Raw genomic sequence first — 16,176 nt, 5'->3', positions numbered from 1 at the left:
GGGTGGAACACAGAAGTTGTCTAATGGCATGTGATAATGTAAAACATTCTAGTGTGCAGCCAGAAGTGAAGAAGTACTTTTAATTCTAAACTCCTTGCTGTCTCCATAAGCTTTGTTGAATGAAATACTGTACTGTACTGCATGTGGACTTAATAATCTTACTGGCTTACAAGACCTAATGCCTCCTACAGTGAGAGCACTGTATGTGGCTCTGTGAAGAACTGAATGTATAACTTCAGATGCAGCAAAGTTTCTGAACTTTTGAGTGCAAGCAATCTATGATGCCATTTCCCTGAAAAAGTTAATACTGTGTTTAAAGGCTCCCTGTGATTTGCAGGTATTGCATTATTTAAGGGGGACACACAATTCGTGAGCTCGGGCCAACATTTGTCCATCAGCAGGTTTGAGAGCTGTAGATACAAGATATATTAATGTCCTGAAGCCCCTTTACAATTTAGAAAAAGTCAGTTAGTTCATTGCATATCTTCCTTTCTTCTAACGTCCACGGCATGACTAGGAGCCACCATCACAGTTAAGGTGGACAAACCCTTTACTTTAGGTGCACAGATCTGTTGACCATTACAGATGGTTGGTTACACTGTCATCATTACCATTCTAAACCATCCTTATGGCTCTAAATGCGCAGCTGCTCCTGAAGGTAGTAGCTACATCCAGCAGTCATGCATCTTCTGTCCTGTCAGACCTCCTAGGAAAATCCTGATGGTGCATTAACTGCTAATGGACAGTCCCTTGATGGGTAAACTGATTCAGATAGGAGAGCTGACCTGAACCTTGACCCAAACCTCAAGCCAAACTTTATTGGAGGCTTATTTTTTAATGTATTCCATTTATTTTACATCTGATTCTTGTCCCAGTCAGACCCAGGAAGGAGAGGAGAGGTGGTACCCGTATCTCTAACCTGACAGGAAGTAGAAGGCACAGTACCAGAAATTTTGCACCCGTCTGTTCTCAGGAAACAAGCAGCCAGCTATTGAGCCTTGAGAGCTTGAGATGAGCATTCAGTCACCTGTTTTCTAAACCAAACCTTGACTTTTGTCTGTCTGTCTGTCTGTCTCATTGCTAACCTGCAGCAGCTGGAGTAAACTATCCAGCAGCAAACTTAGTGAAGTAATAATAAGCTAGATCAAACCCCTCTCTTCTGTTTGAAAGAGATCCAGAAGGGCAGCTAGTTCAATAATGGAGTGGCACAGGATAAGGACAGCTAGTTCAATAATGGAGTGGCAAGACTCTTCAGTGTTACAATGCCCCAGACAGAACATAACATGTCATATGTTTAACTGTACTTTTGTTGCTCTGTCAGTATATAAAATATAGACAAATGACATCTAGATGGCTCGGGAATTGGGAGTAGCTGTGGAGACTTCTCCCTTGAGCAGTAGTTTCAATCTGTCCTAGGCCAGTAGTGATAAAAGTTCCCACTTTGGCTACTGATAGGTGGCCTGTGCGAAATGATTTGGGTATTTTGGTTGGTTTCCTAGACCATCCTTATGTGAGATTGACTAGATGAGAAATGGAGCCCTGTTCCTAGAAGCAGGTATTGCCTCTATTCATGCTGCTAACTTTTAAGTGGATAAATGGAGATCTGACTCGTGTGCTATCACTTTGACGTGTCTCAGCAATCCTCCATTCCATTTAAAATCAATAGCAAAATCACAAAGGGGATCCAAGATGATAGCCAATATAAGTAAAAATCAAATTTAATAAAGGGAAATGTTAATTTGTGAGAAGCTTTAAAAAAGAATGATTGGTGGTTTTGGAATCTCCCACTAATCTTTTGGTAATTGTGTTAATAGACTTTGATTTATTTGATGAAATAAAGTGAAAAATGGCCAGGTGATTGTTTAAAATAATTTAATCTTGAAGACCAATTCCTCTACATTTTGTCTGTGCTCCAAAGATGGAGACACCATCATGTAATGTGCCACCTTTGTGTGTGTGTGTTAGGAATTTATGGCCCTTGTTATGTAGACAGCTGATAAATAGCAGACGGCTGATAAATAGAATGCCATGGGAACGTACAGCCTTACCAGTATGTCTTAGAGAGTGCTCTGAGGCTTCTTAAAAAAGTTAAAGTAACTAAATCAAGCCTCTGGATTCAACCACTTACTCTAAATAAGCTTTAAATACAGGTATTTGTGACTCTCTTGTTTTCACATTCCCTTTTAATTCTGTAGTCTACTTGTGCTGAAGCTAGGTAGCGGTTGGACCCAGTTGTGATAGATGGTATGGAGAGATCTAAGCTAGCTAGTTAGATACCTTCAACTCCCATCAGCAACTGGGAGTAGGCTTCAAGCTCGAACCTGCTTTAAACCTGCCAGCCCTAGTAGCTGATGGGAGTTGGCCACCTTTCTCCAGGACAGCCATTTAACTGGTTACTCTGCATGCAGTAGGATTGAACAAGATCCAAACCTGAGAGGGGTGAGGAGAGATTCCCTTGCCCTCCTGAAAGGAGTCTTGTGTTTGTATTTGTTTCCAGGCTCAGGCTGGCATTGCTTGTCAGCTAGGTAGGAAGGCAGATTGCCATCTAATAGATCAGGTCTGACTAGTAGCTCTCCCATAAGAGTTTTTCTACAAACATTCAGGGAAAACTCATCAAGTTTGGACCTATATAGATTTGGACTCCATGGTGGAAACCCTGTAATCCTGCTAACCTGTCCTTGCTGCTTCTCCACTGTGGTGCAGGGAAAAGAGCCCTATGTGAAAAATTAATTAGCTGAAAATGAGTGAAATCTCCAAAAGCTGGCTGTTTTGTTTGGAATGGCCTTTTGGGGAATCTCCCTTGCCACCCAGTGTGATGATAGTTAGATGCCTGATGTAGCAAATTTTGACGAGAGTGAGAGAGTTGCCATTTTCCTAGGAGGGTTAGAGTCCAAACTATGTCTTCCAAGTAGAGATCACAAAACTTTCCAGAGGCGTTTGGGATGGAGAGGGGCTGAGAGGTTCTCAAGAATTCACCTGCATAGAAACCAAGAATCGAGGCTAATCCTTGCTATTCCTCCATTCAGGCATTAGGCAGATGAGGGGGACAGCTGTGTTCTGCAAAACTGAGCGGGATGAGAGCGGGATTACAAGTGGTCCTGCACAGGGCTCTAGTTGGTACCACTCCAGTGACTGACCACAGTAGAGAGCCAGAATTCTCCTTCTCCAAAGTCATGGTGCTATCATTCCAGCTGGGCTGTAAGCTTGACGTTGCTCTAAGGTCTCATCCTCTTCAGAAAGAAACCTTTTAATGAAGCTTAAAGTCCTATTTTTAACAATTGAGCCAGGGGACTTGATGTGGACTAGTCACATTGAGCTTCATGCTAGGAGCAGGGTTTACCCCCGACTAGCTGGCCCGATGCTGATCCTGGTTTGCCCTCTTTGACGCTGTCCTGTCATCAAACGCACTGTGGGGAATCGTGTTCAGTAGTGTTTAGATCTCCTAGTGAAGATGGGCCAGGGCTGCGCTTTCCTGCTCGGTGTTGTGCTGAATGATCTGGAGGAAGCAGCTAGCTGAGGAGTTCTTTTCCTAAAACACTCTTCTCAGGCAAGGCTCTCCATCTCTAGAGCATGACTGGGGTCACTCGGGAGCCCGATCTCAGCTTAGAACAAAAAGGTAAAAACATCCCAGCCCATGTTTTTGCGCTTCCAGGCTGGGGCGGAACAATGGCTCTCTGCTGCTTTGACTTCCATAGCTGATTTTAGTGCAGACCAAGACCTTGTACAGGACTTGGAACTGTCTGGCAGAGAAATCCAGCTCGCTGGGACTCCTGTCTAGTCGGGGGAGTCAGGGGGGCCTAGTAATCTCACTAAATCAGTGTGTGCTGTGCTGTTGGTTTGTGTCTCTGTGTCTTGGGATGATCGGGAGTGCTGTAGAGGTCAGGATGTCTGCCCTCTCCTTCCCCCTCGCTCATGTCTTCAAGTCTTTTGCTCCACACCTGTCCTGTTACTCTCTTCTCCCCGCCCCTCTTCCCTTCTGTGTCCCCTCTCCCTTCACTTTTTTTTCCTTTTAGCTGATCCTGTCGTAACTAAACCCAGCCCCCCAAAACGTACTGGAGCTAGTGTGCTGTTCATCACATTGGTCACTCTACTTGTGTGTTCTGCCCCTTCCCTCGCTCGGTATCTGTCTTGTCTAGTTGGACTGTAATCTCTTTGGGGCAGGGACCACCTACTATTTTGTGTTTGTACCACGCCAATCACCTTCTTGATTGGCCCTTAAACATCACCATAATAAACAGAATTAATAATAACATAATCTGAGGGTCAGAGGCCGAAGGTTAGGGGGCCATTCTGGTCTAATAACCTGGGTAGCTCTTTTGGCTTGAGTTCTGCAGGCTCATGGGAATCGGTGTCTGAGCCTCTGTTGTCTGGTTAATGGGCTCCTGTTGCAGACAGAGTGGGATTGGAACACTTAGAAGTGATCGTTACAATTGGTGCTATCCGGCCTCATGTGTGATCACTGCCTCGGGGTGGTGTCTGCTTTGTGTAAAGAGCCAGCAGTGGCCACTTGCATACACCATACGCTTTTGGGGAATCTCCCTTGCCACCTAGTGTGATGATAGTTAGATGCCTGACGTAGCAAATTTTGACGAGAGTGAGAGTTGCCATTTTCCTAGGAGGGTTAGAGTCCAAACTATGTCTGTCCCATGGTCATCGATGGAGATAGAACTTCGGGCCTTCAGTAATAAAGCATGTACCCCTCCCACTCGAGAGCAAGGAGAGAGCCTGGAAGCTGTATGTAATTAGCTGTCTGCTACAGACCCTGCAGCCAGCTGCTAGGACACCTGATTGCATGTGCTGTGCCAGTGTGTTTACATGTGCTTGCCGGGACTTGTGGGCCAGCCATGTGTATCTTTGGAGAAGATCCATCATGTAAAACATGGTGAGGTGGGAGGGAACGCAGGCAGCAGGGATTAAACTGGAACAATATATAGCTCTTCTGCCGAAAAGCTATAGCCATCTTTATCTGTGGAGGAATTACCTGAAACATGAGGTCCTGTTTCAATAAGCTCATCTAGATTGATTTCACTGGTATCTTAAAGCAGGTCTGAAGCCCGCTGCTGTCTGTGCCATAACATTCCTGCCTTTAGTCACTGCTACTGCAGAAGTGCTGGGATTGCTGAGCACACACAGCTCCAGAGACGATCTGAAAGTTCATTGGGCCAGTAACCTGCCCCCTTGGAAAGCTTTGTATGTTCACCCCTCCAGAGGTTTCAGTGGGCTCTGTGGGCTCACCTGCAGGGATCCCTTAAGGGAGTCTGTGGTAGAACCTGGAACTGAACCCAGATTTCCTAAGCCCTAATTCAGGGCCTTCTGCATAAGGCTGTCCTTCCTCCCACAGTGGGCCTTATCCAAGGACCTGATCCAAATGCCACTGAAGCCAATGGGAGCCTTTATGTTAATTCCAGTGGGCTTTGGATCAGATCCATAGTCTGTCTTTGTTTCCTTTGAGGGCATGGTATGTTTTATTTCCCCTTCCACACATCCCACAACCGGGGAGAGAAGCACATTAGAAACAAACAAACAGGAAAATATGATTTTGTAAAACCACAGATATTAGCAGTGGGTACGTGCAGTTCCTGAAACTACTCACTTAGCTTTTAAGAAGAACTGACTAGATTTCAGATTGACAGTGTCCCTTTAAGTGTGTGCTGGTATGTGTGTCAGAGGGCTCGTCTGTGGGCTCATCTCAAGAAGAGACCTGTGAGTTGCACCTTGGCACCGGCCCTTAGCTTTTACAGCACTAGGCTGTATCAGTCCATGAAGTGCAATAAGTGAAGAAAGAAAGCTGATTGGGTTTCATGGGGTTAGGGGAGCTCTAAGGCCAGAGGTCTGTCCCACTAAGGCTTTGACTTCCTGACTCCAGTTCTGTCCATTCTAATGCAGTCTACAGCAAAAATCAACGTCAGCAAATGGAAAACTACTTCTAAAAATGCACAGTATTGGATAAACAGCAAACACTAGACTAGGCAGGGGGCAATCTGGGGCTATCTACCATGCAAAGTGGGAATGTTCTACTGTGTTACCACCTCTTCCTAGTCTCCTCCCACATCCCCTCCCTTTGTCTACTGAGTCTAGTCCATTCACCTTATGCATCTTATCGTAAACTTAGTCTGAGCTCTCTAGGGGCAGGAATTATAATCTTGTTACCCTGTTTGTATAGTTCTTACCGCACTGGGACCCTGATCCCCAGAGTTCCCAGTCAGGGTGACAGCAACAGAAATAATCCATGAATCCAACAAAACCAAAGGTTATTCCTAAAATGTGGTGAAGTGAGTTCTGTAGATGACGTACAATACGCTGAGAGAGGACAATGTCCTTTGTACCCATACCCTCCTTTTCTTTTGTATCAGACAGATTCAAATAATGCCTCCCTGGCAGCAGCATGGGAAGAACGATGTCTGGTATGAATACAGAAAGTTACAGCAGTAGACTAGATTTAGCAGCTGGCCTAACCTAGTAGTGGTGTGTTATAGTAGCATTAACCTGATTGACACCAGTGTTCAATACCTACTGGCTTTGACATGCACTGAGGCCATTCTCTTAAACTCTGCATTTTTTCTGTAATCGGAGATCACTTTTATGCCAACACCAAGCCAGCCTCTACTGGAATTGAGAAGAGCCGGCATTCCCAAGGAGGTGTGATGTAAAATGTAGTGTGCGTTGGCCATTCACTGCTCTGGCTTCTAGAAAACGTAACTAACAATATGCAGCTTCTTCTCTTGGACCAAGGGCTCATGTGTGTGCCTACAAACTCTCAGGGCGGCTCCCAAAATCTAGGGTGTTCTGCATCTTGTAGGATTGAACCTCCAATGTGCACTATATCAGAGGCAGGTGGCTTTCCTCACTAAGAGGGCATACGTATGGCATGTGTCATGCTCAGCTGGAATGAAATTGTAGTGAAACTTTACACTACATCCACTTCCATACTCACGCTTGCTGCAGTGATCACAAATGTAATATTTGTCAGCTTTTTGCAAATTGTTTTTTTCTTATTAGAGCCAGCTGACGCAGCAACACTGATCATGTTCTACAAGAGAGCCCTGACTGTTCTGCCTATTACATGCCGCTGCTTACGTGTAGCGCCTAAGATGGCTACAACGGAAATAGAACTGAAGGAAAGAAAATGTTTCTCTTTTTGCATCTTGTTTGACAGTTTCCTTGTTTTCCGTGTAGAGTGGACCCATCAGTTTCCTTGGGTCTTTCCCCTGGGGGACAGAAACATTTTTGAAAAACAAGAAAATGGGATTTTAAATCCCCCAAAACTAATAAAGAAGCTTGGGGGCAGGAGTGGGATCTGAAATTACTTTGAATTGAACTCTTGTAAAAACTGACTAGATTTCAAGTTGACTTTGTCTTTTAACAGGCTGATTTACTTAATTTTCGCATTTCCTGACTTTTGAGGGATTACCTGTGCCGTGTTGCAGTAGCATTAACATTGTTTACTTGCCTTTAATTTCTAGTTTTTTTTAAAGGCGATGGGAGGATGTTCAGTTTTATAACACGTTAGTTGGCAAAGTCTAGCTGGTGTCTAGCAGTATCCTAAATCAAGAAATGCAATTTTCTGAACAGGGATTGGTCTGATATCTTTAGGTAGGAAGGGTGCGTGCATGTGTGCACTTTTATAGTTAGTTTTTAAGGCCAATATGATGGCAGCTTTGCACAAAAGCTGCTGCATTTCTTCTCAAAAGAGGAAGGTACCTGCAATGCTGCTCCTACCAGTCAGGCTGTGGAAGGTGCTGCTTTCTGTTGTAGCACTGTTGGTTTCCAACTTGTGTCTAGCAAGGACGATTGGCATCTTCCACTGACACCTTATTGTATTCTTTTTTCTAGTGTTGGGCAAGTTGTTAACATCAAAGCCAAAGTAAACCGAGCCTTTAACTCTAGCATGGAGGTTTGTATGCTTTAACCTGCTATCTTTTGGGGCTTCCTACTCTCCAGCTTTACTGTGACCCTGCATGTCAGTGCCTACTGTGTACCCAAGTATAAGGGATTCTTCTCTTCTCTTTCCTTAACTTGGACCATTTTAATAATCTAGTAGTAATCCCTAGAGAGTGATTCTATTCTGCTAGTCTTTGGTGTGTGTGTTGGTCTCCTTTGTTCAGGGGAGTGGCATTATCAATGTTCCCTCTAATTTTTGACAGGCCATGTGCGCAAAAAATTTCTTCTGTGCAAATTTTTGTGCACACGGTGTTTCGGATCTGTGTGTGCATGCACAGTTTAGAGGGAACAGTGGACAATATGATCTGGGGTGTCTGGTTTTCATTTTGGTGACCAGGGAACTAGCCTTGTGATCTGTTCACTAGAAAACAGTGCGACTTGCAATGCAGTTGTTGCTCTCACTGTTCCTGTTAAAGGAAATCAAAATTATCAGTTGCTAAACTGGGACCAAGCACCAGGATGCTGTGCAGAGCTAGCATATAAACACAACCTCTTCCTCTCCCAAATAATTCTTCGTTGGATTTGAATCCTCAGACTTCTCACGTAGTTCCTTGTCAGGTTGTTCAAAGCCTCTTTTCCCCCAATAGAAATAATTCAAACTGAACAAGTCTCCCCTATCGGCCGCGTTCTGTTCAATGCCTTTCTGTTGTGATCCCCTCCAGGTTGGCATACAGGTCAGCTATGAAGATCTGTGCAGTGGAAAGCAGTGGAATGTGTGTAAGGCCTATGCTACTTTTGTTGCACAAGGCAAAGCAACTGGCAAGGTAGGAACAGATCCTGCAGAAATCAAGCTGGTGTAATTTCTACCTGTCAGTTCTTGGCGCTGACAAGAACCTACCTTTGGGATCTGATCCAGCATCTATTGGAAAGACATCCAGTGCTTCAAAGGGCACTGGATTATGCCCAGGACTGGCTCTAGGCACCAGCAAAGCAAGCACATGCTTGGGGCGGCACAATTCCAGGGGCGGCATTCCAGCCATTCTTTTTGCATGGGCAGTTGCGCTCTCAGAGCTTGAGGTGGCAAATTTTTTTGCATGGGGCTGCAAAAAACCTAGAGCCGGCCCTGATTAGGCCCATAAAACCAAGTGAAGATTATTTTTAATGTGATACTACTGATGTCTGCTGGAACTCTAAGTCTGACACAATGTAATTCTTAGTTGTATTTTTGTACCATTTATGACAATTCTTTGGCATATGTACGAAGACAGTGGGTCATTTTGTATTGACCATGTTTGTATATGTTCTAGCAGAATGGGGCCCTGATCTGACTGGCATCAAATTGCTACCACAGTGTCAATGTGAAATAATAACTTACCCTGAGACATCTGTATAAACTGTTTTTTGATTAGCTGCCTGCCTAGCTGGTTCCCGTCGTAGAAGGGACTAGATTTCTCAAAGGGTTGGTAGGGTAGGTTTATAAACCATTAACAAATAAATGGCATTCCTATTCATTTACTGAATGTTTTTAAAGCCGAGGATTTCTTGGGATAACCAGTTTTCTCTTCAGTTGTGTATGAGACCTAACACTTAATTCCTGATACTTTAGGGCTATTAAAAATCCGACAGTTTGCTGGAAGCTAGTCCCAGAGTCCTAGCCAAACTCCAATTTGGGTAATTGCTTTTCACCTAAAACCTCCTCTGTCGCCTCGGGTGAATATGGGGTAGACTTCACCCCACATCTTACACCACTCTATAGTAATGAAGTGTGCTGCTCAGCTGCTGACATGTGCATAAGGGCAGGGTGGATTGATTTAAATCACCAATTTTAATCATGATTTTAACTGTCAAGCAGAAAACCTTGACTTTAAATTATCAATCTTTTTTAAATAATGATGTTTTGCATTTGTACTTTGTAGTTCTTTTCCTAAAGATAGGTTGATTCTCAGTGGCTGGTAACCATTAAATCACGTTGTGTTTCAACCAGCTATACTCTCTGCACTAAATTTTGTACTGCTTTTTGCTAATCAGGAGGATCTGTATATGTATGTTTAAGCAATTAGATAGCTTAACTTAAATTTATTCAGATTTTTTTTACTTTTAGAAAAAGGTGAAAGTTGCATTTTTTTTTTTATTCACCTACATTAATTTTTACTTCCAATTTTGTATTTGGATGGAAATGCAATTAAAAATGCACAAAAACAGAATTTTTATTTATTAAATAAAGCTGCCTTAAGTGTGCTGGATATGTAAAAGAAAGCTTATCAGAACAGTGTTTTTCATTTTAAAACCAATTTATTAAGTTTAGATGATCAACTGTTCATCTTCAGTTAGCAAAGTGAACAGATTGTTTCCGGTCAAGATTTTAGATCTAGCATATCTCATCCTTTCATACCTAGTTTTTATTCACATATTGGAAGATAAAAATCAAGCTCTCCTGCTTTTTCAACTCCCAGTTCATTTCTTCTCCTTGAATGAACTAGTCATTGAACTGAACTAGCTGAATAAACTGAAAGGAAGCAAATATTCTCTGTGCACCTGCAGAAGAGGTTACAGCTGTCTAAAGCTAGTTTAGCACTCTGGCTCCAGGTGCTTATCTGCCAGTTCACTGGGCTGACTTTCTTTAAAACTGGGGAGCAAATATACACGGCGTAATGTATTTTGTACATAGGTTTGCTGTAAAATATTTTACATTAAGCCTTAGCATAGGTTGTCAATTCAAATTTTATTTAAATAGGTCTATTTTTTTTTTAAAATAAACAAGCCTGTATTTAAATTAAAAAAAAAATCAGCCTGATGTAATTGTTCTCCACCTTGCACAGAGGAGTCCAGATTAATCTGAGTGGCTGAAGTGATTCTTGTGGAAGAAGCATGAGGTAGTTGTTAGGGAAAACTGGTGGGAGTCGGGAGATCAGTATTCTATTCATGGCTCTGACAAAAGCTTCCTTCTAACTGTGGGCAAGTCACTTCCCTTCCTTTCACTTGTGTGCCAGTTTCCCCATCTGTAAAGTTAGGTTAATACTTGCCTGCCTCAGATAAAGGGACCTCATCCACTGGAGTTGGGGGTGAGAACGCATGGGTTCCATGCCGAACTCTACCACTGACCTGCTGTGTGAGGGCTAGTCACGTCCATTTCTATTTTCCGCTCTCACCCTTTGTTTTGTTTTTGTTTTTTTAGATAGTGCTTGCCCCAAAGAACTGACAATCTTCTGCTGCATGTTTGTACAGGACTTAGTCCCATGAGGTTCTGATCTCAGCTGAGATCTGCAGGTGCTACTGTAAAGCAAATAGTCATTCCTGTTGGTAAAGTGCTTTGAGATTTCCTGATGGAAGGTGCTTTGGATGCAAAGGACTTCTTTGTGCCGCAATTAAAGTGCTTTAGGGCTGTTTGGGAAGAAAGGCACAAGGAGGATTTCTGTCTCTCTTGTAGAGAGCCAGCACCTCTAAAAGCGAGTAGAAGAATTCAGTCCCCTAAGGAATCAGATTTCCCCGTTCATGTGGAATGTTGGAGTTTATCACTGGAAACGTCCATTAGAATACAAAAGTCCTGCAGATAAATAGGAACATTCTCCCTCCTTGATGTCCCCTTTAATCACTGAACTGCATCCCCCTGGGACCAGCGTGGAGCTGGGGAAAGAGCCAGACACTAAGACTCTGTCCTCTCTTGGCATGTAGATGAAGCTAAAGCCGCTGGCTCCTCAGACTGAGGAAGAGAAAATGGAATACAGCATTGCTGCTGAGCGCCGCCGAATGCGGCTGGCCCACACTGACACCCTCAAGGATCTCCTCACCAACAGCACCATGCAGACTGGTAAGCTGCCCTGCGGATCCTGCCCCGAACAAAAGCAAACCTAGAAACTGTGCCCGGTGCTTGCCTGGCTGCCTTGAGCTGGTGTCCAAAAACAGTTGTCATGTCTGTGTCAGAAAAATAATTCCACAACTTGGGGTACGGTTACCGGGTAGCAATAATCAGAGTGCTATACAAGTATTAACTATTCCTTGCTATATCCCTGCTGGGTAGGTAAGTAAATACTCTCCCCGTTATACAGGTGGGAGAAATTGAGGCAGAGCGGGATGGTGACTTTGCCAGGGCCACACAGTGAGTCTCTGGCAGAGCTGGGGTTAAAAGACAGCATTTCCTAGCCCCCAGTGCTATCCTCCATACTCTGCTGCCTCTAATCTCTATCCTATAAACCTGGCCTCCACTATAAGGTCCTAGCCACCCAAAATACACTCCCCATGTATCGCTGCTTCTTGCCTTGGCTTATTGCTTTTATAAAAAGGCCCCCACGTTGCACTGTCTTATTCCAATGGGCTAGTAGAAGGATGATGCTGTGTCTGCAGCACAGGGCTTGTGGGGAAGGAGATCAGGGTCCTGTTTCAGCCTCTGCCACAGATTTGACCCTTGGGCAGTGCTGAACCTCTCTGCCTCCATGAAATGGAGATGATATCTGCTTCACAACAATTGTGAGGCAAGTGCATGAATGTCTGCATCATGCTTAGAGTTCCTCTGATGGAAGGTGCTATAGGTGCAAAACACTTGGTGGTAATGTTCTGCAAAGCCACAGAGATGAGCTGGATCTGATCCCTCCTCTCACACTCCATAGGCTTTCAGGGACAGAGCTTGCTGAGGAGAAGGCATCCAATCTCTTTTGGGGAAGAGCACCTTGCATTGCTCCCCAGTGAATGCTCTCCTCCATTGAGCGGGGACAATGAGCTGTTCTCAAAGCCTCACTTGGATGGCTGGTGTAATGGGGGAATCCTTCTGCAGGCAGCAAGGCGGTTGATAGTCACCTGGGCTGGAAGGGGGCAGAGCATGGTGGTGGATGAGAAAATGGTGTTTGTTTTTTGTTTTGTAGCAATTAGTTGAGGGATGACTTGTGCAAATAACATCAGCCCGGTGGGGTGAGTCTTTTCCACGTGCCACTCTGATAAACATGTATTTCTTTCACATCAGAGCGTGAGAATGGAGACTGCAACACCGTGGTGCCTGCTGAAAAGACGAGGGTGGAGAGTGTGGAACTGGTGCTGCCCCCTCATGCCAATCATCAGGGGAACACGTTCGGCGGCCAGATCATGGCATGGATGGAAAACGTTGCCACGATAGCAGCAAGGTGCAGTTCTGAGCTTCTCCTCCCCAAGGCTGGAGATGCCTCTGTCACAGGAGAGGTTCTGATTGTGTGTGCTGTTAGCATCTTCTGCTCCTTCACTACCTAGTCCTGTAGTGAGGTGCAGTACGATGGTACAGCAATCAGGGAGGAAGAATTCTGTGCTGTTGAAATGACCATGGGGAGGGTGCCAGGTAATTATCTGCCCACAACTCAATGGGTTAGTTCCTCTGTTCTTGCCAAGAAAAAACCCTCCGAATTTTTAACAATCACTATGGTCAGGACCTAATTTTTCTTTCCAGTCCGGCCATTGGGCCTACAATAGCCCAGCACTTCAACGCCCTGCTTGGGCCCTGGGTTTGGCATTGAGTCGGAGGGAAGAGCACCACCACTGAGGTGCCAAGAGCACTGTCTCTCTCTGGCAATGTAGCCTTGCGGATCTCCTCCCTGCCTACTGACTAGGCCCAGCCCTCACAGCCTGAGATGGGGTGGACTCAAACTGCTGCTGATTCTCCACCCGAGTGCTACTCTTGGGGAGCCAGCTGGATAGACTGCCCGACTAAGGGATGCCATCTTTGGCGTTTGCCTAGCGGGACAAGTTCCTATGTCATGATGTCATCATTGCATCACACCACAAGGTTTAACACATTGTGTCAGGTGTGGAAGATGACATGGGGGATGGGGGGGTGTCTCTGTGTCCCATAAGCCTCCCTTCACACGAGGTGGGAATCACACCATCGAAATAAATCCTACAGAATCAGCTTGACTATGGCTGCACGGTCTCATGTGCGCCTTCTTTCTGGTGAGGCAGCTCCATTGTGGGGAGCGTAACGCCCTTGGCCTGACAGTAGCAGTAAGCTTCCCCTGTGTGTGTTTGGAAGCAGCTTTTCTGCAAAGCTGGGCAGTGTTTCCGATTCATGTACAAATGCATAGTCTGGTGCGATGTCGTGATGAGGGAGAGATTTCTAGTGTATTGTTGTGATCCTGGAAACATTTCTTCATGACCTGGGGCAAGTCACTTCACTGCTCTGGGCCTCTGGTTCCGCATCTGTAGACAGGGGGATAGTCATGATTCCTGCCTTCATGAAGCACGTTGAGAGTGACTGATGAAAAGAGCTATATAAGAATTGGGTGATATTTATTATAAACCTTGAAGGACGTCCAGGACTAATGTATTTTGTCATAGATAAATCAGCAGTTGTCCATTAGATGGTGCTCTGTATGCATTAATTATGGGTATTCTGCATCCTCTGTGTGTGATGCGATGGAAAGGGAGGTAGTGAAGGAGTTAAATGTCTTATCTCATTTTTCATCATCTACCTTTTTTGTGTTTAGTTTTTTGATCTTCAGAGACTAACTTTGAGTTCTCAGGTTGACTCGTACTGAACAAGGAGTAATCTCTGTTCTGATTTTTACAGTGGAATGGGAATGATAGCCCCAGAACAGCTGCACTTGAAGGGCACCGGTAGAGATTCAGAGCAAATTTCTCCTCTCCCCCCTCCCCCCCAATTATTTAATCATAAAATGTACATAGCGCTCCAGGCGCAATTGGGTTGGCTGCTGGTATCCTTCCACTGCCTGTGTAACTGTTGCATTCTTGCTTCTCTGCCAAAATAAATGTGGGCCCAAGTCCCACGCCATCATTTGGGCGCCTACCAAATGCTAACACTGCAGTGCAGTAGCAGAAGGAAGATGCACTGTGAAGGACTGTTCTTTGGATGACGTTTATTTAAATCAAGCTCCTTTCTTCTAGCTCTAGTGATGAAGGGGGAGGTAAGGATCCTTCTTTGAGTGGAAAGAGGGTATAACTAGTGACTTGGCTACAGAGACTGGCTTGTAATGAGCTGATCTGGTGGTGGCTTCTTGGCAGAGTTTTGCCCTGCCGCATGGGAAACAGAGTGCGGTCCCTGTCATTTGCTCCCTCAGTTGGCTAGGAAAAGTGCACAAGTGACCCTCTGAGCTTGGAGAATTAGTCACAACATGGGGAATCAGGGCCAAGAGGCTTGGGGCTGAGGCAAAAGACATGTTCTTAAGGGAATACAGACCTCAATGGCCGTCTTTCTGAGGGCGGCAAATAGCCCCAAATATCTCAGGCTGGCTGAGCGTTGCTGGGGACTGTGTAATGGTGATAGCTGGGCCACATCAAAGTATTTGGTTTGGGGTGGCTGCATATACCTGTGTCACCTGGCAAGAACCGGCCTCCTGTCCTGTCCTGTTCTCAGGGCTCTCGGACTTGAGTTGTTTCCCTTTTATGCACAGACACTTGTACAGGTCTGCTATTCTGTCCAGCAGCAGGGCATACATACTGGTTGATATGTTGGCTTGGCTAAATAGTTTCCTCATTTTGAGTGCATTTTTTAAATCAAATCTCTCTCTCCCTTCCCACAGCCGGCTGTGCCATGCCCATCCCACTCTGAAGACCATTGAAATGTTCCATTTCAGGGGACCATCACAAGTTGGGGACCGTCTCCTGTTAAAAGCTATTATTAATAATGCATTCAAAAACAGGTACACTTTCTCTGGTTCAGGGTTTTGAATGGATTTTGATAAGAACATTCAACAGAAGCTTGCACTCTTGTCTTTGGAAACAAAACCATGAAAATTATTGACTGCTGGATTTACACAAATGAAAAATAATTGAACAAGAAGGAACTGTCAATGTTCAATATCTGTTGTAAAATGATTTCAATATCTGGTTCTACATAAAGGGATCAGCTATGTTAACAGATAGGCAGAGCAGTGTTTTTCCCCTTGAATTGCAGAATACATTACTGACTGTAAAATCAGGGTGATTCAAAAGTTTGGGTTGTAAATCGTTCTGCGAATAAATCTGAATTGGCTCAAATAGCTTGAAATGGGTTCAAATAAAAATAAATTCACAATCAATAAATTAATAGAAATAAAAGATTAAAAAAGACCTGTTAAATTATCTAGTCTGTGTTGCAGCCAATCACTGTGTGTCTTTATTTATTTACTTCCTTCCTATATAGATCAGGTCAGGTTTAAACATCAGGCAGGAAAAAATCAGTTTTACTGTGGGTTTTCAAAATCAACCTCCTTAAATCTCATATGAGAAGCAGTGAATTTTCAAAATAGACTTTTAGGCCCTAAATCTGCTCTCAGACAAAGTACATGCAACATCCATTAAAATCCATGGGAGCTGTGTGTCTGTGGGTAAAATTTACTTGAC

The 16,176-nt window shown here is 44.4% G+C and overlaps 1 protein-coding gene across 6 annotated transcripts in view; it reads left to right on the top strand.

Annotated features, from left to right (window-relative positions):
- The window catches only part of ACOT11 (acyl-CoA thioesterase 11), a 118,679-nt gene that overhangs the window by 78,517 nt on the left and 23,986 nt on the right, over positions 1–16,176 (top strand). For 3 of the 6 annotated variants that reach the window (XM_038414611.2, XM_038414614.2, XM_038414617.2), the window contains 6 exons: positions 6,354–6,404; positions 7,834–7,894; positions 8,604–8,705; positions 11,554–11,689; positions 12,836–12,992; positions 15,375–15,494. In XM_038414611.2, the coding sequence (XP_038270539.1) occupies positions 6,354–6,404; positions 7,834–7,894; positions 8,604–8,705; positions 11,554–11,689; positions 12,836–12,992; positions 15,375–15,494 (627 nt within the window). The remainder of the gene's footprint in view (positions 1–6,353; positions 6,405–7,833; positions 7,895–8,603; positions 8,706–11,553; positions 11,690–12,835; positions 12,993–15,374; positions 15,495–16,176) is intronic. The other 3 variants (XM_043520537.1, XM_038414612.2, XM_038414618.2) reach the window with 1 other exon arrangement.

Source organism: Dermochelys coriacea, chromosome 8 (assembly GCF_009764565.3).
Source record: "Dermochelys coriacea isolate rDerCor1 chromosome 8, rDerCor1.pri.v4, whole genome shotgun sequence".
NCBI lineage: Eukaryota > Metazoa > Chordata > Testudines > Dermochelyidae > Dermochelys > Dermochelys coriacea.
The sequence above is the reverse complement of the archived record's forward strand: the minus strand, read 5'-3'. Positions and strand labels throughout refer to the sequence as shown.